At 42.7% G+C, this 25,126-nt stretch overlaps 4 protein-coding genes and 2 pseudogenes across 4 annotated transcripts; 4 read left to right on the forward strand and 2 right to left on the reverse strand.

The window, feature by feature from the left end:
* The first annotated feature begins 18 nt into the window (after positions 1 to 18).
* LOC104704368 (putative F-box/kelch-repeat protein At2g29800) lies at positions 19 to 6,572 on the forward strand (annotated as a pseudogene).
* On the reverse strand, positions 1,301 to 2,710 carry LOC147940943 (uncharacterized). Its single transcript, XM_087458207.1, has 3 exons — positions 2,468 to 2,710; positions 1,831 to 1,971; positions 1,301 to 1,718 (listed from the first exon to the last, which is right to left on the reverse strand). The coding sequence occupies exons 1-3, from the start codon at positions 2,669 to 2,671 to the stop codon at positions 1,575 to 1,577; spliced, it is 489 nt and encodes a 162-aa protein (XP_087314333.1). The 5' UTR covers positions 2,672 to 2,710; the 3' UTR covers positions 1,301 to 1,574.
* Positions 6,573 to 6,766: 194 nt separating the features above from the next.
* On the reverse strand, positions 6,767 to 7,960 carry LOC104700515 (mitochondrial import inner membrane translocase subunit TIM9). Its single transcript, XM_010416037.3, has 2 exons — positions 7,754 to 7,960; positions 6,767 to 7,125 (listed from the first exon to the last, which is right to left on the reverse strand). The coding sequence occupies exons 1-2, from the start codon at positions 7,846 to 7,848 to the stop codon at positions 6,939 to 6,941; spliced, it is 282 nt and encodes a 93-aa protein (XP_010414339.1). The 5' UTR covers positions 7,849 to 7,960; the 3' UTR covers positions 6,767 to 6,938.
* Positions 7,961 to 15,620: 7,660 nt separating this feature from the next.
* Positions 15,621 to 16,991, forward strand: LOC104704369 (putative F-box/kelch-repeat protein At2g29800 pseudogene; annotated as a pseudogene).
* A 2,610-nt stretch (positions 16,992 to 19,601) lies between these two features.
* Positions 19,602 to 20,668, forward strand: LOC147940944 (uncharacterized). The gene is made up of 2 exons (XM_087458324.1): positions 19,602 to 19,965; positions 20,070 to 20,668. The coding sequence occupies exons 1-2, from the start codon at positions 19,602 to 19,604 to the stop codon at positions 20,666 to 20,668; spliced, it is 963 nt and encodes a 320-aa protein (XP_087314450.1).
* A 2,124-nt stretch (positions 20,669 to 22,792) lies between these two features.
* LOC147940945 (uncharacterized) lies at positions 22,793 to 23,466 on the forward strand. Its single transcript, XM_087458326.1, has 2 exons — positions 22,793 to 22,981; positions 23,074 to 23,466. Exons 1-2 carry the CDS (start codon positions 22,793 to 22,795, stop codon positions 23,464 to 23,466), a joined length of 582 nt encoding a protein of 193 aa, XP_087314452.1.
* The last annotated feature ends 1,660 nt before the right edge of the window (positions 23,467 to 25,126 follow it).

Genomic DNA, 25,126 nt, shown 5'->3' on the forward strand with positions numbered 1-25,126 from the left:
GTCTTCGTTCCTTTTATAACCGCTTCTTTCAAACTCTCTACTCACTTTCAGTTAATTCGTTGCTGCTGAAGAGTAGACATCACACGGTGGCGATGGCTTCGACCTCTGAAACTTCCAACGACGGCTCTAATGGCGGAGATCCAACTTCCGATGAATTGATCTTTGAAATTGAAATGTCCGACGACGGTGGCGATTCAACCGAAGAACTCCACAAGAACCCGAGCAAAGAAGATCAAGAAGAAGATGAGAATCTTGCTCCGATTCCTCCTCGACAAATCCCAGAGTTACTCATCGCAAGAACCGTCTCACTCGTCCGGAGATGTCACTACCCGAAGCTATCTCTCATCTCCAGAGCCTTCCTTCGCGTCATCTCTTCGCCGGAACTCTACAGAAGGCGCTCGGTCCTAGGCTTGACTGAACCGGTTCTTTATGCCTTGATCGGATTCCCTTATAGTCACGAAAGTTTCCGGAGCTGGCACATTCTCAACTTAAACATCTCAGAAAGCTTGAGCGAGGTCCCTTCACTTCCTCCTATGTATCCTAGATCTTCTGTGGTCACAATCGGATACAATATGTATGTGATCGGTGGTTTGACCGGGCAGAATCAACCTACAAGGTCTTCAAGATGTTTGGTGCGTAGAGATCGTCTTAAAAAGACTTGAAGGAGGTGACATTCGGGGGAAGGTCGTATCAAGATCGCTTGTGCTTAAATCCGTCGACTCACCTTCCATTGATCTTTGTCGCTCTACGTTTTGATGGTTCGTGGGCTGGTTTCTTGGTATGTTAAGCTTTGATGTGCATAAACTATTGATGATGATATTATTATATGGCATTTTCTGTAGCTTCAAGTCTTAATTAGGCTTTTCATTAACTTTCAGGTGAAGAAGGACCTTTATTACAATCTACTGTTTTTAGCTAGCAGCTTGTTGATATGAGAGCAAATATGAAGCAAAAAGTGGTGCAGAAGCAAGTTATATCTCTGACAGTTTTAGAAAGTAACTCGTCTTTCTTTACCTTTGTGCAAAATAGGCCATTCGTGTTTTAGCCTTTAATTCCTACGAAACTTGTTGATATGCATTCTTATGATTTAGAGATGAAGCATAACAAAGTGATTTAGTTGATATATTGTCTTTATGGGGTAAACATTATCGAAGTGAGCTTAAGACATATTTTTACTCTCTTTCTTTTTACTTCTCTCTTCACCTTATATAGTAAAGACAAAATCACCTTTTATACAAGACACATGAAAATATATAGCCGAAGAAAACAAAAATGCCACAGAGGATCCATAAGTATCAAGTTTATCGAATGTAAATGGATTGATGAGACAGATTACAATTTTCATCACCATAACTATCAAGTTTACTGACTGTGAATGGTGGTTCGGTATTATATTTATAAGCTATCCCTACAAATGATTAAGTTTACACAACCAGAAAGAAGAAAAAGACATCCTAACAGATCCCTAATCAAATTTAGCTAACCATAACCCTATCATTGAAAACAGACATAAACACATAACAGCAAAACACTTGAAGGTGCCAAACAAAGAATGTCAAAAGAAAGATTCGACCTCAGAGCTTACTAGCTTGTCTGCCAAAGAGAGAATGTCGACCTTCTGCTATAACCTCTCCCGTCCTCTGGTTTCTCACTACAACAAGTGTTCCTTTATAACCTCCTCTCTCGCCTAGCAATCTCGACGTTATCTCCAACTCCTCCTGATAAATATATTTCCATTTCAGAATCTGACTATTGAATAAATCACACAACAAGCGGTCCAAATGAAAGACTGAAAAAAAAAGAAGAAGACGAGCAGACAGACAGACATACACCGAGCTTAGCTTGAGAAAGGAATGCAATAGACATGTCCACAGAAACACACAAAGGTAAGCTTACGACTTGTACAAGCGCTCCACCAACTTCATCCACAAGATTTGCAACCGCACCATTAGCTAGATTCCCGTCTCGACCCTGCCATTATCAAAACTTAAAAAGTGATCAATACCACCGTTTTTACAATGTCTTCATGATCCTGCTCAAAGAACCACCTTAAAAGGGTAAAAAACCAAAAATCAAGTCTCAAATACAAACAACAAAAACAAGTCCGGCCTACAATATATATATATCTTCTTCTTCCTGATTCTGCTCACAAAAACCAATTCAGATCCTCACTCAAAAAAGTTAAACCAATTCAGATCCTCACTTAAACCAATTCCTTATTCCTAAATCAAAAATTACGTCTCAAATACAAACCGCAAAAAGCAATTCCAAGCGAATATATAAATACTAAAGGAGGAGATCTTCTTCGGCCTTGATTCTCTAATCACAAGATGGCTCAGTGGAGAAACAAATCAAATTCGGATCATCACTCACTACTACTACTACTATCCATCGAATTCTCATCTTCTGGCCTCAAATTATCCATTTCCCATTGCAAAGACAAGGATTGAGACAGAGAGAGACGAACCGTCAAACGGAGAGGGACCTTGAAAGAGCAGGAAATGAAACCCGGGTCGACCCGGTTGACTCGGATTCCTCTGAGACTAAAAACCTCGTAGAAGCTTTTTCCTTTCCGTGAAAACTCTTCTTCCAGCAGCCGCTGTGCCTCACCGCCGTCTTCTTCTACCTCCTCATCGCTCAGTTGCAAATACTCGAGAATTTTTTTCTCCATCGTCGTCAATTCTAATCTCTTCCCACTTATTTTTTTTATTTTTTTATTTTCCTTTTGTAGCATAAATAACCGGAAAAACCAAAATAATTCAAGTTACTTTTGTTTGGGCCTTTTGAATATCGAGCTAATTTGAATATCGCTTATACGACATAGTAGGCCTCATTTTACAATCGTCTACACGACGTCGTTAGTTTTTTCGTTCCTTTTATAATACCACAGGTCTACAAGTAACAAACGTAACCGCTTCTTTCAAAGTCTACTTGGTCACACTTTCAGTTAAACATCTCATAACTAACTCAAAGACTACTTTGGTCACACTCACACGGCGGCGATGTCTTTGATCTCCGGAACTTCCGACGACGGCTCTAGTGGCGGAGATCCAACAAAGAACCCGCAAGAAGAAGACGATCAACCGAAAGAAGAAGACGATCAAGTATATCAGAATCTTGCTCCGATTCGTCGAGACATCCCACAGATACTCATCGAAAGTACCGTCGCACTCGTAAAGAGATGTCATTACCCGAGGCTATCTCTACTCTCCAGAGCCTTCCGTGACGTAATCTCTTCGGATCAACTCCTCGTAACGCGCTCGCTCCTCGGCTTGACTGAACCGGTTCTTTATACCTTGATCTCGCTCCCATATTTTGCACCCCCAAGCTGGCACGTTCTCCATCGAAGCAACATGTCTTTACGATTGAGCAGAATCGTTTCACTTCCTCCGATGTATCCTGGATGCACTGCCGTCACAATCGGACACAAGTTTTACGTTATGGGTGGACGCAACGGCTTAAACCAACGCGTGAAGGCTGTGATTGTCATCGACTGTAGATTCCATACGTGGAAACATATCCAGAATATGAAAAGGGAACGTTGCTACGCAGCCTCCGGAGTCATTGACGAAAATATTTACGTGGTGGGAGGTCGCGAGAGACGATATAATGATTGGGTTGAAGTGTTCGACGTAGAGAAGGGGATTTGGGAAACTGTGCCTGGTCCATTCTCTCCCGTTGCTAGTTCTTACGGAGTGTTTCCTATACATGTTGTTTTGGATAATAAGATCTACATTTTGGATCATCACTATTGTTTGGCTTACGATCCAAGACTACTTAGATGGAGTAGTTGGGCAACTGGAAGTCCACAGAGGCTTTTTTGGCACGCTTCCTCTTGTGTGGTTGATGATTTGTTGTATGCCATTGTTCCTGATGTGGCGGCTGTTGGATCTTCGATTATCGTGTATGATCCAAAGGATATGGTTTGGAGACCTGTCAAGGGTTTAGATGATATGCCTAGTCTCGGTTATTTTTTTCTAGAATGGCAAGTTTTGGTGGGAATTTGGTGATATTGGGATGGTGTCAAAGCCAGGATAGTTGTGATCATGACACGGAAAAAAACGTTTTGTGTGTAGAGGTTGCGTTGGAAATACGTCAAGATGGTGCTATTTGGGGGAAGGTCGAATCAACCTAGCCGGTCGAGTCACTAATATCGCCTGTGCATTCTTCAGTCGAGTCGCCTTTCTTTCTGATTTCTCGAACTGTTACGTTTTGATGATTCGTTTGCAGCTGCAAGGTATGTTAATCTTTGTTGAGTATTGATGATGAATTATGACATTTTTCTTGAGCCTCAAGTCTTATATTTAGGTTTTCATAAACTTGCAGGTCATGATGAATAAAGGATCTCATATTACATATACTGTTTCTGAGAAGCTTGTTTACATGAGAGCAAGTATGAAGCATATATACTGACTCAGAAACTTGTTCTGACACATTAGGGAGTAACTCGTCTTTCTTAATCTTTTTGTGCACAATGTATAGAGTCGGCCACTACGAGACTTGTTGGAATGCATCTTTATTTTGGGTTTTTTGTTCTTCTTTCCGTAACATTGTCTCAACTACTTTCTGTTTGCTTTTAGTTTAGATATATAACTTTTTTTGTAAGTAAGCAGAGTAATCTGCTTCTACTATGAGCAATATGATATCTTGGTATAATAGAGATGAAGCAAAACACAGTGATCTAATTAACCAGTGGTTATGATGTTATGGGTAACAACAATATAAAACTGTGGAAGTACAGAGTCCTGATGAAGCCTGAAGTTTTCTATATAGATCATACAAAGAGAGAAGATAATATCGTTGTATTGTATGATACTCTGTTCTCATTTTAAAAAGACTCACCGTGCTTCCAGTGTATTAGCAATGTAAAAGCAAGACAAACCGGTTCACTTTAACCAGTGGTTTTTATTTGATTTGATAGTGACTACAAAAAAAGGATCTTCAAGGAGCATTTTCCCAATTGGTGGCCTTATCATTTATTAAACAACAAATTAGGGCTTCTAAACAGAGAACAGGGGTTGTTGCGATTGTTACTAGTAAAAAGGACATTTTGGTGCATAGAGATCGCACTGGAAAGACGTGAGAAGATGGTGATAGTTGGGGTCAGGTCAAATCAAAGATTGCATGTGCTTTCATCCTGCAAAGTCGCCTTTGATTGTGCTTAATCAAACTGATATGGTTTGATGATTCCATCGTGGGATGATACCATCACAGTATGTTAATTGTGATGAGTTTGGATACTGATGATGCTATAAATATATAATCATGTTCAGGCATTTTCTTAGCTTGAAGTAGTCTTACTTACTTTATAGGTAAGGTTCTTTAATACATCGATCTACTGATTGAGCATCTTGTTAATATGAGAGAGCATATATATAGGAAGCAAACAAAGTGAGTCGGAAACTGTTTACTTGACACATCAAAGAGTAAGTCGTCGTTCTTAACTTTTGTGCACAATGTGATTAGTATATACTCTTACTATCATACATAATTAGCCTTGTGTCTTAAGCTGGGTAGATGATGACTAGGCCATTCTCTTAGCCTTGAAACATGATTTCTTACGAAACTTGTTGAAATGCATCTTCGTTAGCTATCATTTTTGGTGTGTGTAGTTGCACTAATGGTCTCAAGTTCTTTCAACAATATAAGAAACATTGGTTTAGAGATAAGCAGAAGAAACATTGGTCTCACTTTAAAAGCAAATTTTGACTTATTTTATTGGTAACTACAATTTCAAAGTGAGAAAATTAATACAAAGTCCTAATTGTTTGTAAGTAACATTTTCATCTACTGAAATCTTATGAAATTTCTTAACATTTAAAGACCAACTGTGCTTCAAGCCTTCAAGTATATAAGCAATTTGAAATCTTGGTTATAGAGATGTGAAGATGGGTCTGGGAGCAAAACAAACTGGTTTACTTGAACGACGTAACTGAATGACAATCTCCACACACCCTTGATATTAGTACTTCATTGCATCATTGGGATCTTAATTAGTCTCTACGCCTCACTCGCTAGGTGTCCTCTCAGGCTCCTCCGAACCACCTAGCTTCGGAAAGTTGCGTAGAGGCTACGGCAAAGCCATCTTCGCTCCAATCCTCGACTTCCATAACCGCACGAAGTCTCTCTTTATGGTTCACCCATACCCATATTTCGGGTTCGGACCCGAAACATTAAACTACGCACTCTTTAACTCAAAAGACGCAGTCGTCGTTGACCCAGTTACGAAGTTGAACTACACCAACATGTTCGACGCCCAGCTTGACGCGGTTTACTCCGCAATGAAACGGATCGGGTACGGAGACGTGGACATCATTGTGGCTGAAACCGGTTGGCCCTCAGCTGGTGAACCGAATCAGACCGGCGTTGGTTTAGATTATGCGGCTACATACAACCGGAAAAAGCATGTGAATTCCGGTAAGGGAACTCTATTGATGCCAAACCGGGTTTTCGAGACTTGCATATTCGCTCTCTTCAACGAGAACCTCAAACCTTCGATTTCCGAGCAAAATTTTGGTTTGTTCAAACCGGACTTCACCCCGGTTTACAATGTAGGTATCATGAAAAACTGATATAAACGTCATCGAGATGCTATGATTGTGAATGATAACAATTTATGTAATCTAAGATTCAATATGTTTAACAATATTTTTTTTATTTTTTTATTTTTTGTCAAACATGTTTAACAATATTATGTATGAGAAACCAAATGAGTATAATGAAAATTTTCATACTGATATGATATGTTTCTCTGTAGACTCTCCAATGAAATACAAATAAATATCAATATCAGAATTTGGACTTAGTCAAAACAATTTCACAGTACAGGAGTTTGGTGTTCAAAGAAGAGTAAACTGAACAACTAACAACCGGTTTATTCTGGTTTGGGACAATAAACCGTACCAAAAAAACAAAATTGAAGGCAGCAGAGTTTTTTTTCAGTCTTGGGTTGGTGCGTTCTGATTGAGCTCAGCAAAACGCATACCAACACGCATAGTGTGCTTAAGGAACTTCTCAGCGCACCGCATAACACAAGTCTCCTCTTGTTTCTGTAGAGATTTGCGTGTAAAGCTATCAACACAGTCCACAAAGCACCTCTCGACCAATGAATTGTACATCCTCAAGCTGAAAGTAATTGCAACACAAAGCATAAGTTAAGGTCTAAACACAGAACAATGAACTCTCATTTCCAATAGACAGTGCATAAGTTGTTGTTCCTTAAAACGACCAGTTTGCAACATTAATTGGCTGCACTGGTTTTAAAGGAGATCACGCTTCAATGTCAGACAACAACAAGCGACAGAGTCAAAGCAGATTGCAAATTAAGAATAATTCTTGGCCCAACTTGACAAGAACAGTATCAACTAGAACAGAGCAGTTCGAGACTAAATAGATAATGTCACTAAATATCACTTCGTTTCTTTTTGTCAGTCCAACCCATTTCATGAATAAAATGTGACAATTCTTAGGAGTGTTAGTATTCTTTCGTGTCAGGGCTTGACCCTGGCGCTGAATCAACAATTCGAAGTGTAAGCCCCATACAGGGGATGATAGGCTGGTTCAGTTGTGAAAACTTGGTCAATGAACCTGATAAACAAAACAACGATCCAAACATCTATCTAGCTCGACCGGTTTCTAGTTCAAGAACAAGAAATTTCAATACATCGTAGTTTAATTTCCTTAACTATTCCAAGAAGCCAAAAAAATGTCGAAATTTTTGCGAACAGAACCCTAGATCTAAGAGACGACGAACCTGTCGCGTAGCTGAAGCTGCTCAATCATCGAGCTCATTTGTGCTTTGTCTTCTTCAGGAAGACCATCTAGTCCAGCCATCATGTTTGCGTCCATTTTTTCGCCAACTCTTTTCTCTCTTCCTTCGTCTACGTCTACACACAGATTCAGTTCTTCATCGCCTCCTTGCTCTGACTCTGAATCTTAAACCCTAGCGATCTTCTTTACTGGGCCTGATGGGCTTTGTTTTTTATATCTCTATTAAATGGTAAATAACCCATTTACAATTTTATTCTATATGGAATTCTATATTAACTAATAATTTTATTTCAAATTCTATTGTATATTGAGATAGTAGCAAAAAAAAGTTTGTATATCTTAAGTATACATATGTATGTATATATATATATATATATATATATATATATATATTTAATTTACATATGAAATTTAATTTTAGATTAGTTTAACATATATAATACGTTTTTAATATTTGTGAGGTACCTAGAATCCCAAATTTTAATGTCTGATTTTTAAATGTTGCATAAAATAATTAAACACGATGTGTAAAATATATATTTGAATGATTGCAGTCTTCAAAATTATTTTTAAAATATATCGATCATGCTCTCCAAGTTATCATATACAAATGATTAAGGTTGAGGCTCAAACAACACGTTAGTAATAAACACATATGGACATTTAGTTTTTAAAATAATTTTTAAAAACTTTAAACGCATAAATCAGTACAACATGTTTATATGGTTCTATTTGTATGCAAAAAAAATTAGTAGAGTTGAACTTGTTATTTATTATTAGTCCAACATTATATGGTTTTTATATAATATGTCAATATTTACATTATACATCAACCAAAAAAGCCTAAAATAATAGTATGACTCAAAGAAGATTATACATCAACCAAAAAAACCTATAAATGATGCCCAGTTTGCCTTAAGATACAAAGAAGAAAACTTGATGGGGGAGGAGAGAAGTCATCTTCAACATCGACACATGCAAATCCAAGGTGATTCTTTTACACATGCAAATGTATGTTTCATACAAAAATGTTCAAGAGGATCTCCTCAGTTGCCGTGGGCTCTAAGGAAGCAGAGCACACACAAGAAACCAATACATTCTCTCGCTATACTTTTGTATGAAACATACATTTCATGATACAACACAAACATAAAGTTCCTATTATCTTATCATTCATTCATTTCGCTTCTTTTTTGTAAGTTCCTATATTTGGTGTTTGATTATAAACCAAAGTGACTTGGTTCTTGATTTGACTTGCTGCAAATGCGATGAACACTCTGCATCCGAACAGTTAGAACAAAAGAAAAAGAGAATCAGATAGTGTTCCTTGTAAAAGTTAGAACCAAAACCTTATAAGAGTCTCACTTGAATATCAAAAGAAAACAATTTGATTTCTTTTTTACTGAATAAAATGTTAAATTTGATTCAAAGAAAAAATAACGTTTGTACAACTAGTGCAACAAGGTGGTTAAAAAGGGTGAAAACAAAAACTTTAAGCTACAAGCTTAGAGAGTCTTGAGAATTAATATCTAGAGGCTAGCCAAAACTGCAGAGCAGCATCGTAGCGGCGGTCATCACTCCTTACTATCGAGAGGAGCCGGTCCCTCACTTGTCTGTCAATATATTTGATCAACTGCTCTGCAGTGGTCGGATGTTCTCCATGGCGCCGCTGGTTTCGCTCTCGCCATAGAGCATGGACCGTGGCTTGAAAGACATAGCGGACAGTAAAACTTTCCAATGGATCTTTCCAAGAGCCCGATAGTGCGGTTATCAAAGCTTGCCAATCCAAAGAGAACCTCATTGCAAAGATCTTTCTGGCAACGTTTGCCCATATACCTGATGTAAAACTGCAAGTGAAGAAGAGGTGGTCCCAAGTTTCAAGAGTATTAGAGCAAAAGACACAAGTCGTGGACAGGCCCCTGTTCCAATGAAGCATTCTATCCCCTGTTGAGAGTCTGTTCCGTGTCGCCAGCCAGACACAGAAACAGTACTTTGGCGTTGCGTGGGCAAACCAAACCCCTTTGTGCCAGGGAACCGGTGGTGATATGGATCGTATATGGTTCCAAGTATCCTTGGTAGAAAAACTGGAACGATAAACATTGTTTTTCCCTTTCCATAATGTCGTGTCCACTACACTTGTACAGGATCACTGCTTAGTAGCCAAAACATCTTCAATGGAGTTCAACTCCACAGACCTATGCCGTCGAGGTCGACGGTTCCACGCCTCTGCAACCGACATATGCTTACTGATCCCCATGTCAATATAACCTCTCTCCCCCGTGATCTCAATGAGTCTCCCCAAAGAACACCACTTGTCATACCAGAAAGATGTTTGAACCCCATTCTGCACCTCCATGCTACAGAAACCTTTGGCAAGATCCCGATATTTGAGTAGTTTCCTCCACATCTAGGATCCCAGATGCGGAGTCTGCTTGATTGACCAGAACGTGTCCTTACGCAATAGAGATAATCAACACCATTTTACCCACAAAGAGTCTTTATGAGACAAAAGCCGCCATATTAGCTTCAAACAACAAACATCGTTTGCTTCTTTCAATGATCGAAGACCTAAACCTCCTTCTGCCTTTGGTTTACAAACTTCCACCCAAGAGATCTTTGCTTTGTTCGAATTTAAATCAGGACCAGACCAGAGAAAAGCAGAGCAAATCTTCTCAATCTCTCGGATACACTCTCGAGGAAGTCTAAATGCAGCAAGCCAAAAATTGCAGATACTCCAGAGAACAGAACTGATTAAGTTCAGTCGACCAGCATAGGAAAGAAATCGAGCTGTCCAAGAACCTATTTTCTTTTTACGGTGTTCTAATAATGGATTATAGTCAGCAGAGGAAAGCCTCTTAGTGACCAGCGGGAGACCAAGGTATCTAATAGGTAGCTGACCAACACCAAACTGGAAACGATCTTCAATCTCCTGATGAGAGGAAGCCGTAACACGAGCTAGATACACAGTAGATTTCTCCATACTAATCCGGAGCCCTGAGCGTGTTGCAAACTGATTAAAAACCTCAAGGATGCCCTCAATAGACCTCACCTTTCCATCTGAAAGTACCATCAAGTCATCAGCAAAACTAAGGTGAGTTAAGCCAATGGACTTACATTGCGGATGATATGCAAACTTTCGTGATCCGGCTCCTTTGTCAAGCATCTTAGACAATACGTCCATTGTTATAACAAATAGATAGGGTGAGAGAGAGCAACCTTGCCTCAAGCCACGAGAACTGCCAAATAAACCAACCAATTCTCCATTTACCTGAACCAAAAATGAGGCTGTAATAATACAAAGCATGATCCAGTGTATAAATTCTGAGGGAAATCCCAAAGCTACCAAGACATTCTCAACAAAGGACCATTGGACATAATCGAAAGCTTTGGAAATATCAATTTTGATAGCACACCAACTAGAAACAGAGTCTTTGTGGTACCCTTTCACCAACTCTGTTGCCAAAAGAAGGTTCTCTATAAGCAACCTATCTTGCATAAAAGCTGACTGGTTACCGGCAACAAACAGTGGCAGCACCCGTTTAAGCCTATTGGCGATAATTTTGGAAATGAATTTGTAAATCACATTGCAACATGAGATGGGTCTGTAGTCTTTCATCTCCACAGCCTCCAACTTCTTTGGGATGAGTGCCAAGATTTTGGAATTTACTCCTTTTGGCAAAAAATCCTTAACAAAAAAGGATTGAACCGCTATAACAAACTCTGCACCAATGAACTCCCAAGCAGCTCTATAGAACTCAGCAGTATAACCATCCGGGCCCGGGGATTTATCACGAGGCATGGAGAACAATACTTGCTTGACTTCCTCCGCAGAAACAGGACGAATTAGCCGTTCCTTGTCAGCCACGGAACAACGAAAAGAGAATAGATCTTGGAGCTCCTCAACTGAGGCTCCTTCGTAGTCACTAGGAATATGCTGCAGGAATTCCCTAAAAAAAAGCTCTGCCTCTGCTTTGATCTCCTCATTTTGTGACGTTACCGTCCCATCTTGCCTTCGTATCTCTCGAATGGAGTTTTGAGCCATCCTGAATAGTACTGCGCGGTGGAAAGTTTTGTTGTTTTGATCTCCGACCTCCAACCAGTGGAGTTTAGACTTCTGCTTCAAAAACTTCTCCTCTAAAGCAGCAATCCGCTCCCACGAGATATAAGCCTCTGATTCCTCATGCATAGTTTAGGGGGAAGGGTTTGTTTGGTTGATCTCGTGCTTTTCACAAAGCGTAGCATATGCTTCCTTTGCTCTCCGAACTAGATTACCCAACTTGTCCTTTGCTAAGCCTCGAATTAAAGGCTTAAGAGCCTTTAACTTCTTCGTAAAACGAAACATAGAGGAGGTAGACATAAAAACAGGCTCAGTTTGCTTCCAGTACCCTTCTACCAGCGGTTTGAATTCCTCCATTTCAGCGGCAGCATGAACAAACTTGAAAGGTTTGCGAGCTGTAGTGGTAACCCCAACAGCAATATTTAGATTTATCCTACAACGCAAATGATCGGAGCACCCACCAGCTTCGAAAACATTGTAGGATTGGGGAAAAACCTGATACCAATTGTCATTCACAAACACTCGATCCAGCTTTTTCAGAATCAAATCATCCTCTCTATTGTTACACCAGGTATAGAGTGGGCCATGGGAATTTAAATCTGAGAGAGAACAGTAGTTGATCGCTCGCTGGAAATCCTGCATTCCTGCAGTGAGGACGGGAGTAGCAGCTACTCGAGAGTGTTCCAAAATATCCAATGTCTCGTAAAGTCACCACAGATTAGCCAAGGTTTACTGCGAATGATAGGCGAATCAGAATGATCTCGCAACTCTGCCCATAGTTCTTGACGCACCTGAGCAGAGTTCGAGGCATAGACAAAGGAGCAGAAGAACTCATCCTCCAACTCTTCTATTTTCACTGAGCAGGTTATAAGTTGAACACTTTTATAGAAAGGCGTGATCCTCACTTTACTGCTCCACACCACCCAAATCCGACCCCTCCTATTATATTCATAATTGGTCAAGACAGACCAATCTTTAAACAACTTAGTACACAACCTCTGTACTTTCTTCTCCTTAACTCTTGTCTCTAAGAGACAACCAAATTGAAATCTCTGATCTTCAATCCATTTCTGGATAATGGAATGTTTTATTGATCTGTTTAAGCCAGGAACATTCCAGCAGAACCCTGACATTAATGATGTTTAGTAGTGGTTCTCTTACTCTGATCTCTAGGAGGAAGCCTAGATGATTGAGTAGAAGAAGCTGATAACACTTTGTGAGCTGTCTTTGATTCACGTGGCAAAATTTGTCTCCACTGTCGGTGGCTGGGATGCCATCCCTGCCCCGGGATCACACCTGTCTTCCCAGTCTCAACTCGATCAAGATCTTTCTCACCAGTCGAAACCTCCCCTGTGTCATCCTGACCACTAAGGGCAGAGAACGCATTCGAGAGAAGAGAAGTACCCGTCAACTCTGCTGCTGCCTGCCTTTTCACCGGACTACGAGAGGATTTTGGTGGTGTAACCCAACCCTGATCGTCACCAGTTATTTCCTCACTGCCAACACCAGAGGTAGGTGCCCCAATACTGAGATGCATTTGAGTGTGCTCCCGAGGCACAGATGTCTCTACACTCTCCTCTGAAACCACTCCATCAGATGTCGCTGCAGGTAGAATTGGTGAACTGGTCGTCAGAAGAGCTGCCCCAGCTTGAGCTTTAACTGGAGAGCTAGGTTTATCTGCAGAGAGACAAGTTTCCCGCAGGTGACCCCATTTCAAACAACCACTACACCTCGGTGGCAACCAAGGATACGTATACGTAACAACTGCATCAAGCTCACCTTCCTCCTCACCAATAATAACGTATTCAGATGGAAGCGTCTTAGTTAAATTCGCTTCAACCAATATCCGCGCCTCATCAAAACTCTCACAAGCCTCTGTTTTTGGATGGAGCCGAATTGGTCTCCCCACTGCACTAGCCAAAAACTCCAAGCCTTGCTCTGAAAACATTGATGGTGGAACATTCTTTAACGTTATCCACATTTGTATAGACTTCATTGTAGGTTGTGCTTCCTCTGCAAAAGGAGTCCACTTTGACACCACCATCGGAATATCCATGATATTCCACATGCCTCTATTCAGGACTCTCATTCTCACTCCCTCACTTTTGATACGAAATTTGATTCTTGTTGCATTGACCTCATAAACGACAATCAGAGTAGTCTTATCGCCTAGACGGCAGATCTTTTTCACAATCATGTGAACCTTTCCCACATGTGGTGCCTTGTCGTTTAAAAAATTTCCAATCACAAAATCTTCCCACAAAGGCTTTGCTCCTGCAATCACCTCCTTTGGAACCTTAACTCGTTCCTACCCCTCAATAACATCAACTACAAACTTTTGCTGAGTGAAAACATGTTTCTTTGCAACCTGAACCCAAGATTTATTAACGGGAACAGCCTGAGTCGAACCACCAACAGCCGAATCTCCCTGCAGGCTCACACAACCCTTGTCCTGCACGCAAACAGATCCCTTCTCCTTCTCACCAATCAAATCCACAGAAACCTGCAACTGACTCTCCACTTCCATCCCTAGAGGAGGAGAACCTCCCTCCGACACCGAAATCTCTCCAGTTTGAGCCGGAGATGCCGGTGGCGACAGCATACTTGAAACCCGGAACAAACCCTAAATTGCCTTTCGAATCGCCCTCCACGTCAGCTTTTTTCAAAATATTATTTCTTCTAAAAAAACAAATTGATTTCATCCAAGGCAATTATCTCAAACTTACCATTTCATCAATTGATTCCATCGGTTTGATTGTTTTTAAGTTCTACAACCAATGGATTGATGGACTCTCTGAGGTCACCAGACCCCTGATAGTTTCATGTTCAATGTTAAGCACAAGAAGAATTATACACTCAAGGTTAAGTGTATACAGAGTATTATATTGTAACTTGGAAAAGGATAATGGCTCACCTCTTGCTTCTCTTGAATTGTTCCCATGGCATCCGAACAAACTGTTTCTACTGTATTTTCATCAGTTGGTTCAGAATGTCCAAGCTGATTATGAATTGTAGGACTTACATCAAACTGATTATGAGATGATTCAACAGGTGAATCCACATTTTGCAGCTGACCAACTGTCTAGTAACACTGATCTTGGAGAAGTAGCAGATTCTTCAAAGATAACAGTTTACGTTGAAGCCAAGCTGACACCATAGAAAACGGTTCCTCTTGGACCTTCTCCCAATTTCCTACATAAAACACAGCTTTCGATCATGGATTGATGATGAGACAGATTACAATTTTCATCACCATAACGATCAAGTTTAGTGAATGTGAATGGTGATTCGGTATTATATTTGTAAGCTATCTCTACAAAGGATTGAGTAAGTTTACACAACTAGAATGAAGAAAACGACCTAACAGATCCCAAACCAAATTTAGCTAACCATAAGGTCCATAACCCAATAATTAAAAACAGACATAATTCCATTTCAAAATCATATCTCTGACTTTTCAGCAAATCAGAACAAGATTTTAAAAAGTTGAGCAGACTTACAAGATTGCAACTTCATCAACAAGATTGCAATAACACCACCATTATCATACTTAAAAGTGATCAACACCTTCTTAATGGCAAAAAACAACAAGTCAACGCTTATTAGGCCCATTTGAAAATCGCATATGCTACTTCTTGATCGTCTAACGACGTCGATAAGGTCTTCGTTCCCTTTAAAATACCACAACATTTGTAACAGCTTCTTTCAAACATTGAAATCTACTTCACACTTCAAGTTAATTCTAATTTCTTCCCTTACTTTGTTTTAGTAATAGATAAATAAACAAAATTATATGTACAGTTTCAGAAAGTTTGTTTGGGCCGTAGGCCCAATATATAATAATTTATACGACGTCGTTACGGTCTTCGTTATAATAATGGTTTCGTTGTGAAGAAGAAACATTTATTCAGTTTCAAATATCGAATTAGGCTCTCGCGTTCAGTTAATTCTGTTGCTGGTGACGATTGTTGTCATCTCTGAAACTTCCGACGACGGATCCAGTGGCGGCGATCTAACCAAGATTCAGAAAGGAGAAGAAGAACAAGAAGAGAATCAAAACGAGAATCCGAAAGAAGACGATCAAGAAGTAGATCAGAATCTTGCTCCCATTCGTCGACGAGACATCCCAGTGATACTCATCGAAAGAACCGTCGCGCTCATCCGGAGATGTCATTACCCGAGGCTATCTCTACTCTCCAAAGCCTTCCGTGACGTAATCTCTTCGGATCAACTCTTCGTAACGCGCTCGCTCCTCGGCTTGACAGAACCGGTTCTTTATACCTTGATTAGGCCGTTCCCACGTTTCGAGCCCCCAATCTGGTACATTCTCCATCGAAGCAACATCTCTTTACGGTTGAGCAGAATCGTTTCACTTCCTCCGATGTATCCTGGATGCACTGCCGTCACAATCGGACACAAGATTTACGTTATGGGTGGCTTTAACGTCCGCTTAAACCGACCCGTAAGGACTGTGGTTGTCATAAATTGCAGATCCCACACGTATCGCCAGCTCCAAAGTATGAAAAGGGATCGTTGCTTCGCTGCCTCCGGTGTAATTGACGGAAAGATTTACGTAGTCGGAGGTAGGGAGAAACGATATTATGATTGGGTAGAAGTGTTCGATGTAGAGACTGAGACTTGGGAAACTGTGCCTGCTCCACTCTATCGATATCCTGTTGCTAGTTCGATTAGCATGTTTCCTTTACTTGTGGTTTTGGATAATAAAATTTACATTATGGATGGTCCGTTTTGTTTGGCTTACGATCCGAGACTACGTAGATGGGAGGATCGGGGACCTACAAGTCCACGGCACGCTTCGTCTTGTGTGGTTGATGATTTGCTGTATTCTATTAATGTTCCTGATCTGGCGGGTTTTGGTTCTTCTATTATCGTGTATGATCCAAGGGAAATGGTTTGGAGACCTGTCAAGGGTGTAGATCTTTGGCCTCCTCTCGTTTATATTGAGTCTAGAATGGTGAGTTTTGGTGGCAAGTTAGTGACTCTGGGGTATTATAATGGGAGCCGGGGTGTAATTTGGTGCGTGGAGGTGGCGTTGGAGAAACGTGAAGATGGTGATATTTGGGGGAAGTTCGAATCAATCTCGCGTGTGTGTTCATTCAGCGAGTCTTGTTTGTTTGAGTTTGCTCGAACTGTTACGGTTTGATTATTCGTTTGCAGTTGCAAGGTATGTTAATATCTTTTGTTAGTATGGACCTTTGATAATGAATTATGACGTTTCAGAAATTTTCTTGAGCCTCAAGTCTTATTTAGGCTTTTATGAACTTTGCAGGTGAAAGATATTACATCTACTGTTTGAGAAGCTTGTTATAATCTAGTGATGTTAAAACGGGCTCAGAGCCCGCGGGTCTAAACGGGCTCTGTATAATAATTTCAGCCCGTTACCCATTTAACTACAATATAAAAATAAAAGGGTGTAAACGGGTTAACCCGTTTAGACCCGCGGGCTTAGCGGGTTCGATCAAAATTAAACGGGTTACCCATTTATTATATGTTCTGGTTTTATTTTCCTTCAAACGACGTAGTTTTCATTTAGGGTTTTTCTCTGTTAATTTTGTTTGCCGTCATCGCTTCCTCTTCCAAGCTAAGTCGTCTTTTCCTTCAAGCCTCATGGCCTTCTCCTTCAAGCCTCACCACCTGTGCTCCAAGCATCTTCGCCTCTGCTTCCATTATTATAGTTTTCAATGTTATTATCTTCAATTAGATCTAGATACTTCTGATTTTTTAGAGTTTAAAAGATAACCCATAAAATTGGGATTTGACTCATCGGGAATCAGTGGCCGGTATAGGAGATGATAATTGTCGCAAGGATATGGACAGAGATTGAGGGCAGAGGTGAGTTAGATAATGGTGGTAACTGGGTGAGAGAGGAGAACAAGAAAGAAGTCGATGGAAGCACTTGATTTTTACAATTAATTAAAATAAATAAATATTTGTTGACACAAAAAGTTAAATTTAAACGGGCTAAACGGGTATCAACGATTTTAAATGGGCAGGGTTTAAAAAGGGTAGAATCTAAACGAGTTTAAAAATTATATCTTCTAAATGGGCAGGGTTTAATCGGGTTGGATTTAAATGGGCAGGGTCCACCCGAATTAACATCACTATTATAATCAAAGCAAAGTAACTCAGAAGCTGTTGTTACACCTTAAAGAGTAACTCAGAGTTGAGTAAAATTTCTTAAGCTGTGTAGAATATGCTACTCTGTTATCTACCTACCCTGTATACAATAACTTTTAGGAAACTTTTGTTGAAATGCATTTTCCGGGGATTTGTGTGCAGTTGCACTAACATGGTCTCAAGTTCTTTTTTCTTTAGATATATAATTCTTCTGTGAGTAATCACTAATCACGACTAGCTTTAAGGAAGCCTAATCTGCTTCTACCATACAATACCAAAGTGAGAAAATACAAAAGTCATGAAGCTATCTGTATTATATGCAAAGAGAAGATAAATATTTGTTGGTGCGGAATTTACCCCCAACATACCGATCTAAACCAGAAAGATAAATTGATTACTTAACCGGGAATCCGGTTAAGGATCTTAACTAACGATCTGGATGAGGCCTGTTCGGGCAAAAAGGCTTAGCCCATCGACGAGAAGCCGACTTCCTAATTCGCCCGACGGCCGACTTGAAGAAGAGATGGAAACTTTCCATATTTCATTCTGGATTATAAGAAAAATTAATATATTTTGTGATCAATGAAATTGTATAAAAGGGGAGAGAATTCTCCATTGTAAATGATCCGAAAATTAATATAAAAAACCCTAAATTCATCTTTGTTCTTGAGCAAATCCTAGCTTGTTCTTTAAGAGATTAAATCCCTCTTTTAATTTCTAGTTTTAAACCGATTCTTTGAGAGAAAGCTTTGTCGAATTTGTTTCCTCATCTAAACAAATTCATTGTGTGAATTCTAGATTCTACAATTGGCGCTGTCTGTGGGGACGCGAAATCGTCTTTACAAGTTATTCTCTCAAAGCAGCTCGACCGAAAGGTTCCCTTCAAGCCTACGACAATGTCTCCAGTTACCAGCAACAACATCATCGGCGCAAACCGCACCTCTTCAAGTGTATCCGATGTCACAAGCCTAGCACCTCCTCGGGGTGACACCGAAGCACGAAGTGACGCTATAACCACGCAAACGACAGCTGTTTACGTTCGTCGTAGCGTCGCTACGTCGGTCAACCCAACCGATAACTGCCCCGAACTCCCAGCTGAGGTAAAATCTGAAGGGGATCCCAGCCAGGGAATAGGGCGAACTCGCGAACAACCAGTCCACCTCGATACGGAGCACTCAGACGAACCACCCTTGAGCGGAGAAACAATGCGTGCCACGGAGCAACAACCCGGGGTCCGAACCGAGAATCCCCCTGATCGCACTACAATAGCGGTCCAAAACCCGCAGGTCGTCTCTATGGAAGATTTCAAGATCTTGTTCGGCACCATGACAAAAGAAATTTACCAGATGATCTCCGACACCAATGGCAGAGTCGTTGCAGTCGTAACACATACGACCCCATCTCCAGTCTCCACGGGGCAGTCGCCTGTACTTGGGACAGGCGATCTTACCCGTCGTCTCGATATCTCGAACATACCGACAGTCAACCAATCAGAGCGAAGGACCCTCCTCCCACAGGAAACGTCGAGTCTCCGGCCATCGAACTCGGGCTCACGGATCCGTGAAACCCGACCGCTCCCTCAACAAACACGGGAGCTTGCCTCGAGATCGAGGAGATCCAGTCGCAGATTCGCGGCATGAGCTCGCTCCTCCACCGGGCTATCAGCACAGCTCCTGAGATCGACAGGATTGTCGAGGTCACTCGGCAAACCCCCTTCACTCAGCGGATTCTGCAAGCCGCCATACCAAACGTCAAGCTGAAGCTCCCGACCTACCTTGGGGATAAGGATCTAGTCCTCTTTATGACATCCTTCATGGCAACTGTAGCCAAGGCGCGATTCACTGATGAACAGAGGGATATCGGATGCTGCCAGCTGTCCGTCGATAGTCTTTTCGGCCTTGCCTTAACCTGGTTTACAAGGCTCGAGCCGAACTCGATTGACAACTTCAACCAATTGTCAACGGCCTTTCTCAAGCACTATCGGATCTTCATGGAGCGAGGTGTGACGAGTTCCGATCTCTGGAAAATGGCCCAAGAACCCGGAGAGCCCATCGACATTTTCTGGGTAGGTTCAAAGAAAAATTGGCGAATGTTTCTATCCCAGAAGATGCCGCCTTCGCTGCCTTTAAGAAGGGTCTTCTTCCCGGATCACCCTTGCGGAAGGACCTCAACATCCGAGAGCCTAAAGACCTCGATGACGCGCTACATCGAGCCTCCCGATTTGCACTCGTGGAAGATGAGGACGCCCGATTGGCTGTGAAAATGACCTCGCCACCATCGTATCTCCTGAAGGCTAAGAACCGGGATGAACATCACGAGCCCCGAAAGCATCAGGACCCTCAGGATCGAAAGAAGGGTGTCGTCCATGCAGTCTCTGAGGTAGACGGCCAAAACAAGCAACCATCCGCTCCGAAGGAGTTATACTGCGATTTCCAGATGATAGCCGACCACTCCACGCACGAGTGCGCCCATCTAAGGAACTACCTATATGGAAAGTACCTTTCTGGTGAAACCAAAGCCATCTTTCAGCCCAAAAGTATCCGTGGAGGCAGAGGTCGCCGCAGAGGATGGCGGGGTAGTCGTTCTAACGGAGGCCGCGGTGTAGGAGGTGGCGGGCGAGGATACGTAAACAACGGTCGGCCTAATGATATTCAACAGCCAACAAATCAAGTGCTCGCAAATCGGCAAGACGAAATGCCATAAGAAGACGAACTACCTGGTCCTCCCAAGCGACAGAGAGGGCAGAATCCCGAGCGCGCCAACTCCCCTCTAAGAGGTCAAATAACTATGATTCTGGGTCCATCAGAGGATTGTGCTGACTCCATTTGAGCAATGAAGAAAAGGGCGCGTCAAGTTTGCAGCCTTCAGGCAACCTCGAACGAACCCCCGCTCTGCACAGATCCCATATCTTTCACACCAGAGGACGCCAAAGGAATCCAACCCCCGCTCTGCACAGATCCCCTGGTCATCAAAGTAGCTATGGGCGAATTCAATGTCGAAAGAGTCAAGGTCGACACCAGGAGCACCGCTAACGTTCTGTTCTAGCGTACGCTGGAAAAAATGGGCATCACACCAGAGTAGGTGAAACCCGAGATTCAAACGTTGATCGGTTATGACGGGATAGCTAAAATGTCGATGGGCGATGTAAAATTACAAATACGCGCTGGCGGGGTGACCCGGAAAACTAGATTTGTGGTCATCGACGCGCCCCCAATTTACAACGTCATTTTAGGGGCACCGTGGATATACGCGATGCAATCTGTACCGTCGAATTACCATCTATGCACGCTCTACGGCGATCAGAGGATGTCATGATCCTGGTCCTTATAAGCCGGAGCGAGACCGTCTTAAGTCTCCGGAATATCGGATCATCCTGGCAAACATCGATCCTTCCGATCCTTCACGAACTGTTGGCATCGGGGCTGAACTCGAAGACCAAATGAAGACAAAGCTGATCGCTTTTCTGCAATCCCGGTCCTCCACATTCGCTTGGTCGGCAAAGGACATGGTCGGGATATTGACCTCACGTTCAAACCGATCAGGCAAAAACGCAGGCGCTTGGGTCCAGACCGAACAAAAGCAGTCCAGGACGATGTCGAACGATTACTCAAAGCAGACCAAATAATGGAGGTCCAATACCCCGATTGGTTGGCTAATCCAGTCGTGGTAAAAAAGAAGAACGGCAAGTGGAAAGTATGCGTGGACTTCACCGACCTCAGCAAAGCGTGTCCAAAGGATAGCTTTCCCTTGCCACACATAGATCGTCTCGTCGAGGCCACAACCGGAAATCAACTACTCTCGTTCATGGACGCCTTCTCGGGATACAACCAGATCGCCATGAGCTCAACCGATCGCGAGAAAACGGCATTCATCACAGACAGGGGAACCTACTGTTATAAAGTTATGCCGTTTGGACTAAAAAACGCTGGGGCGACCTACCAAAGATTGGTGAATATGATGTTCGCCGATCTACTCGGCCGCACCATGGAGGTCTATATCAACGATATGCTGGTCAAATCCTTGATCGCTGAACAACACATTCAGCATCTCACCGAATATTTTGATATCCCGGACAAGTTTCAAATGAAGCTGAATCCGACAAAGTGCACTTTTGGGGTCACATCAGGTGAATTCCTGGGATACATCATTACCGAACGAGGAATAGAGGCAAATCCAAAGCAGATTGAGGCCATACTCAGACTGCCATCTCCAGCTAAGAAACGGGAAGTCCAACGCCTGACAGGCCGGATCGCCGCTTTGAATTGATTCATCGCTTGGTCAACCGACAAATGCCTCCCCTGCTACCAACTCCTCCGAGGAAACAAGGATTTTCATTGGGACAAAGATTGCGAGCACGCGTTCCGGGAGCTAAAGGAGTATCTGACCAGTCACCCAGTGCTGGTTAAGCCAAAGGATGTCGAGACATTGTATCTGTACGTCTCAGTTTCCAGCTCGACAGTCAGCGGCGCCCTGGTTCGAGACGATCACGGCGACCAAAAACCAATTTTCTACACTAGCAAGACCCTGATCGACGCGGAGTCTCGATACCCCACACTAGAGAAGCTGGCCCTTACCGTGGTTACTGCTGCACGTAAACTCCGACCTTATTTCCAGTCGCACTCCGTCGTCGTGTTTACTGATCAGCCACTCCGAACTATTCTCCATAGCCCTCTCCAGTCTAGACGAATGGGGAAATGGGCAGTCGAGTTGAGCAAATATGATATCGTATACCGCTCTCGTCCGAGCTTGAAGTCGCAAGTTTTGGCCGATTTCATCACCGAGCTATCCCCTGACCTCGGGGACCCTACCCCTAAACAGGACCATTAGATGATGTTCATCGATGGCTCATCATCTGATCAAGGATCCAGTGTAGGACTCATTCTCCGATCTCCGTCTGGCGAAGTACTCGAGCAAGCATTGAAGCTCAATTTTAAGGCGTCCAATAACGTAACAGAGTACGAAGCCGTTCTCGTGGGGCTCCGTTTAGCGCGAGGACTCGGGGTGACGCATTTACAAGTTTTCTGTGATTCTTAATTAGTAGTTAGCCAGTTTAGTGGCGAGTTAGACGCCAAGAACAAGTGAATGGGAGCGTACCGTCAATTGGTCAGGACACTGGTTGGGAATTTACCTCTTTTTCTCTGACGAAAGTGCTGAGGGACGAGAACGCATCGGCCGACGCCCTCGCAGCCTTGGCAAATAGTTCGGATCCTGATTTACGGTGTACCATTCTAGTCAAATGCATCTCCGTTATCAACGACGATTCGGTTCTAATGGAATTCGACGAACCAATAGAGGATTTGACAGACGTCACGACACCACCCGACGATTGGCAAATTGAGATTAAGATGTATATCTCTGAAGGAGTCGTTATGCCAAATCGCTGGGCAGCTCGGCGTCTGAAAGCGCGAAGCGCCAAGTACATCCTTTTGGATGGGAATTTATACCGTCGTAGTTCGTCCGGGGTGTTCCTCACCTGCGTCAGTCGCGACGAAGCCGAATGAATCATGATGGAAGTACACGAAGGTGAGGGTGGTAATCACTCCGGTGGACGGGCACTCGCTTTGAAAATCAAGAAGGATGGTCATTACTGGCCAACCATGGTAGCCGACTACGAGGCCTTTTCGGCGAAATGTGAAACCTTCCAGCGTCATGGGCTAATGACCATGAAATTCATCCTCGTACTAACCGATTACTTTACCAAATGGGTAGAAGCGGAGTCTTTCACAAAAGTCCAGTCCCTAGACGTAACCAACTTCATATGGAAAAACATTATATGCACAGACTCCCTTACGAGAATGTCACCGATAACGGCACGCAATTCACTTCGCTCATCACCAAGCGTTTCTTGAGCAAATGGCAAATTCGTCTGAGTACCTCGACCCCCCGATACCCTCAAGGGAATGGTCAAGCCGAGGCCACGAATAAGTCGATCGTTGATGGCTTAAAGAAACGAGTTGGGCGAAAGAAGGGAGCATGGGCAGATCACCTCGACGGCGTACTATGGTCCTACCGCACAACCCCGCGGCGATCTACGGGACAATCCCCTTTCTCTCTGGCGTATGGGATCGAGGCAGTCGCCCAAGCTGAAGCAGGTAACCCGACACTTCGCCGCACCATGATGGTCGACAATCACGACCTTAATAACGATATGTTGACCGATCATATCAAATTTGCTGAAGAACTGCGCGCCCAAGCTCTGGTCCGGATTCAAAACTACCAGAATACGGCGACTCGATACTATAACAAGACTGTTCGCCAGTGGCATTTCAACGAGGCCGATTTAGTTTTGCGTGAAGTTTTCGAAAACACCAGAGAAGTTAACGATGGTAAGCTTGGCGCCCGATGGGAAGGTCCATATCTCGTTTCCAAGGCAATTCGCCCTGGCGTGTAAGAGCTCGTGACCATGGCTGGTGAGCGAATCAAGAACTCGTGGAACGCAACCCATTTGAAGCATTACTACTAATAAATCATTTTCATGATCTTACCTAGGAGGTTTCGGGAATCCGACCTCCACTTATCTTTCTTTTGTAACACGAGCTACGACTGGCTTGATCCCTTTTCAGGGTACGTAGGCAATTCCTCATCTTTTGTTAAAGATTGAAGGAATGCAGCAAGATTTTCAATAAAGTTTGTTTTTGTCGAGATTTTTATTGGATGTGGTTCAATCGCGTTCAGTTCGACATAACACAAAAGCGAAAACTCGACTAAAACAGGAAAAAGGGTCAGAATTTTCATGGAGTACGAGTCGATTACATTCAGATGGGCAAAATCAGCATCGAATAAAGTTTTACAAAATAGGAAAAAGGAAAAAATAATTAAAGAAAACGCCTAAGCGGTAAGCTTCCTGCCGGGGAGCCCAATCCAAAAGTTTTGCCAGTAACCCTCTAGCGTTCTGGACGGTCCTGCAATCTCAGGGCTGGCGATGGGCCGGATAGGTCAGTTTCCAACGGTTCCTCCACCGCTAGCTCGTTCACCGTAGTTCGCTAGATCTCTCGCTCCCGCTGTAAGGCTTCTAGCCTTTCAATTGGCAACCCGGAGCCCATGGACATCATGGACATCATGTCCTCTATGAAGGCACATGGGCCTTAAAGTAGATAGCGTTCGCGGAAGGCTTGACCTGACGATTCCAAGTAGTTGACGAACTGGATCAACCTAGTCAAG

This window comes from Camelina sativa, chromosome 7 (genome assembly GCF_030686135.1).
Source record: "Camelina sativa cultivar CO46 ecotype springtype chromosome 7, ASM3068613v1".
NCBI lineage: Eukaryota > Viridiplantae > Streptophyta > Magnoliopsida > Brassicales > Brassicaceae > Camelina > Camelina sativa.

Coding starts and splice junctions, on each gene's coding strand:
- LOC147940945 (XM_087458326.1), top strand. CDS start 22,793: ATGATGTTCATCGATGGCTCATCATCTGATCAAGGATCCAGTGTAGGA. Junction 22,982..23,073: donor TCGGGGTGACGCATTTACAA/GTTTTCTGTGAT, acceptor TCAATTGGTCAG/GACACTGGTTGGGAATTTAC.
- LOC147940943 (XM_087458207.1), bottom strand. CDS start 2,671: ATGGAGAAAAAAATTCTCGAGTATTTGCAACTGAGCGATGAGGAGGTA. Junction 1,972..2,467: donor AGGTCCCTCTCCGTTTGACG/GTTCGTCTCTCT, acceptor TGATAATGGCAG/GGTCGAGACGGGAATCTAGC. Junction 1,719..1,830: donor TTTCTCAAGCTAAGCTCGGT/GTATGTCTGTCT, acceptor TATATTTATCAG/GAGGAGTTGGAGATAACGTC.
- LOC147940944 (XM_087458324.1), top strand. CDS start 19,602: ATGAGCTCGCTCCTCCACCGGGCTATCAGCACAGCTCCTGAGATCGAC. Junction 19,966..20,069: donor TCGGATCTTCATGGAGCGAG/GTGTGACGAGTT, acceptor TTTCTATCCCAG/AAGATGCCGCCTTCGCTGCC.
- LOC104700515 (XM_010416037.3), bottom strand. CDS start 7,848: ATGGACGCAAACATGATGGCTGGACTAGATGGTCTTCCTGAAGAAGAC. Junction 7,126..7,753: donor CAGCTTCAGCTACGCGACAG/GTTCGTCGTCTC, acceptor AATTACTTTCAG/CTTGAGGATGTACAATTCAT.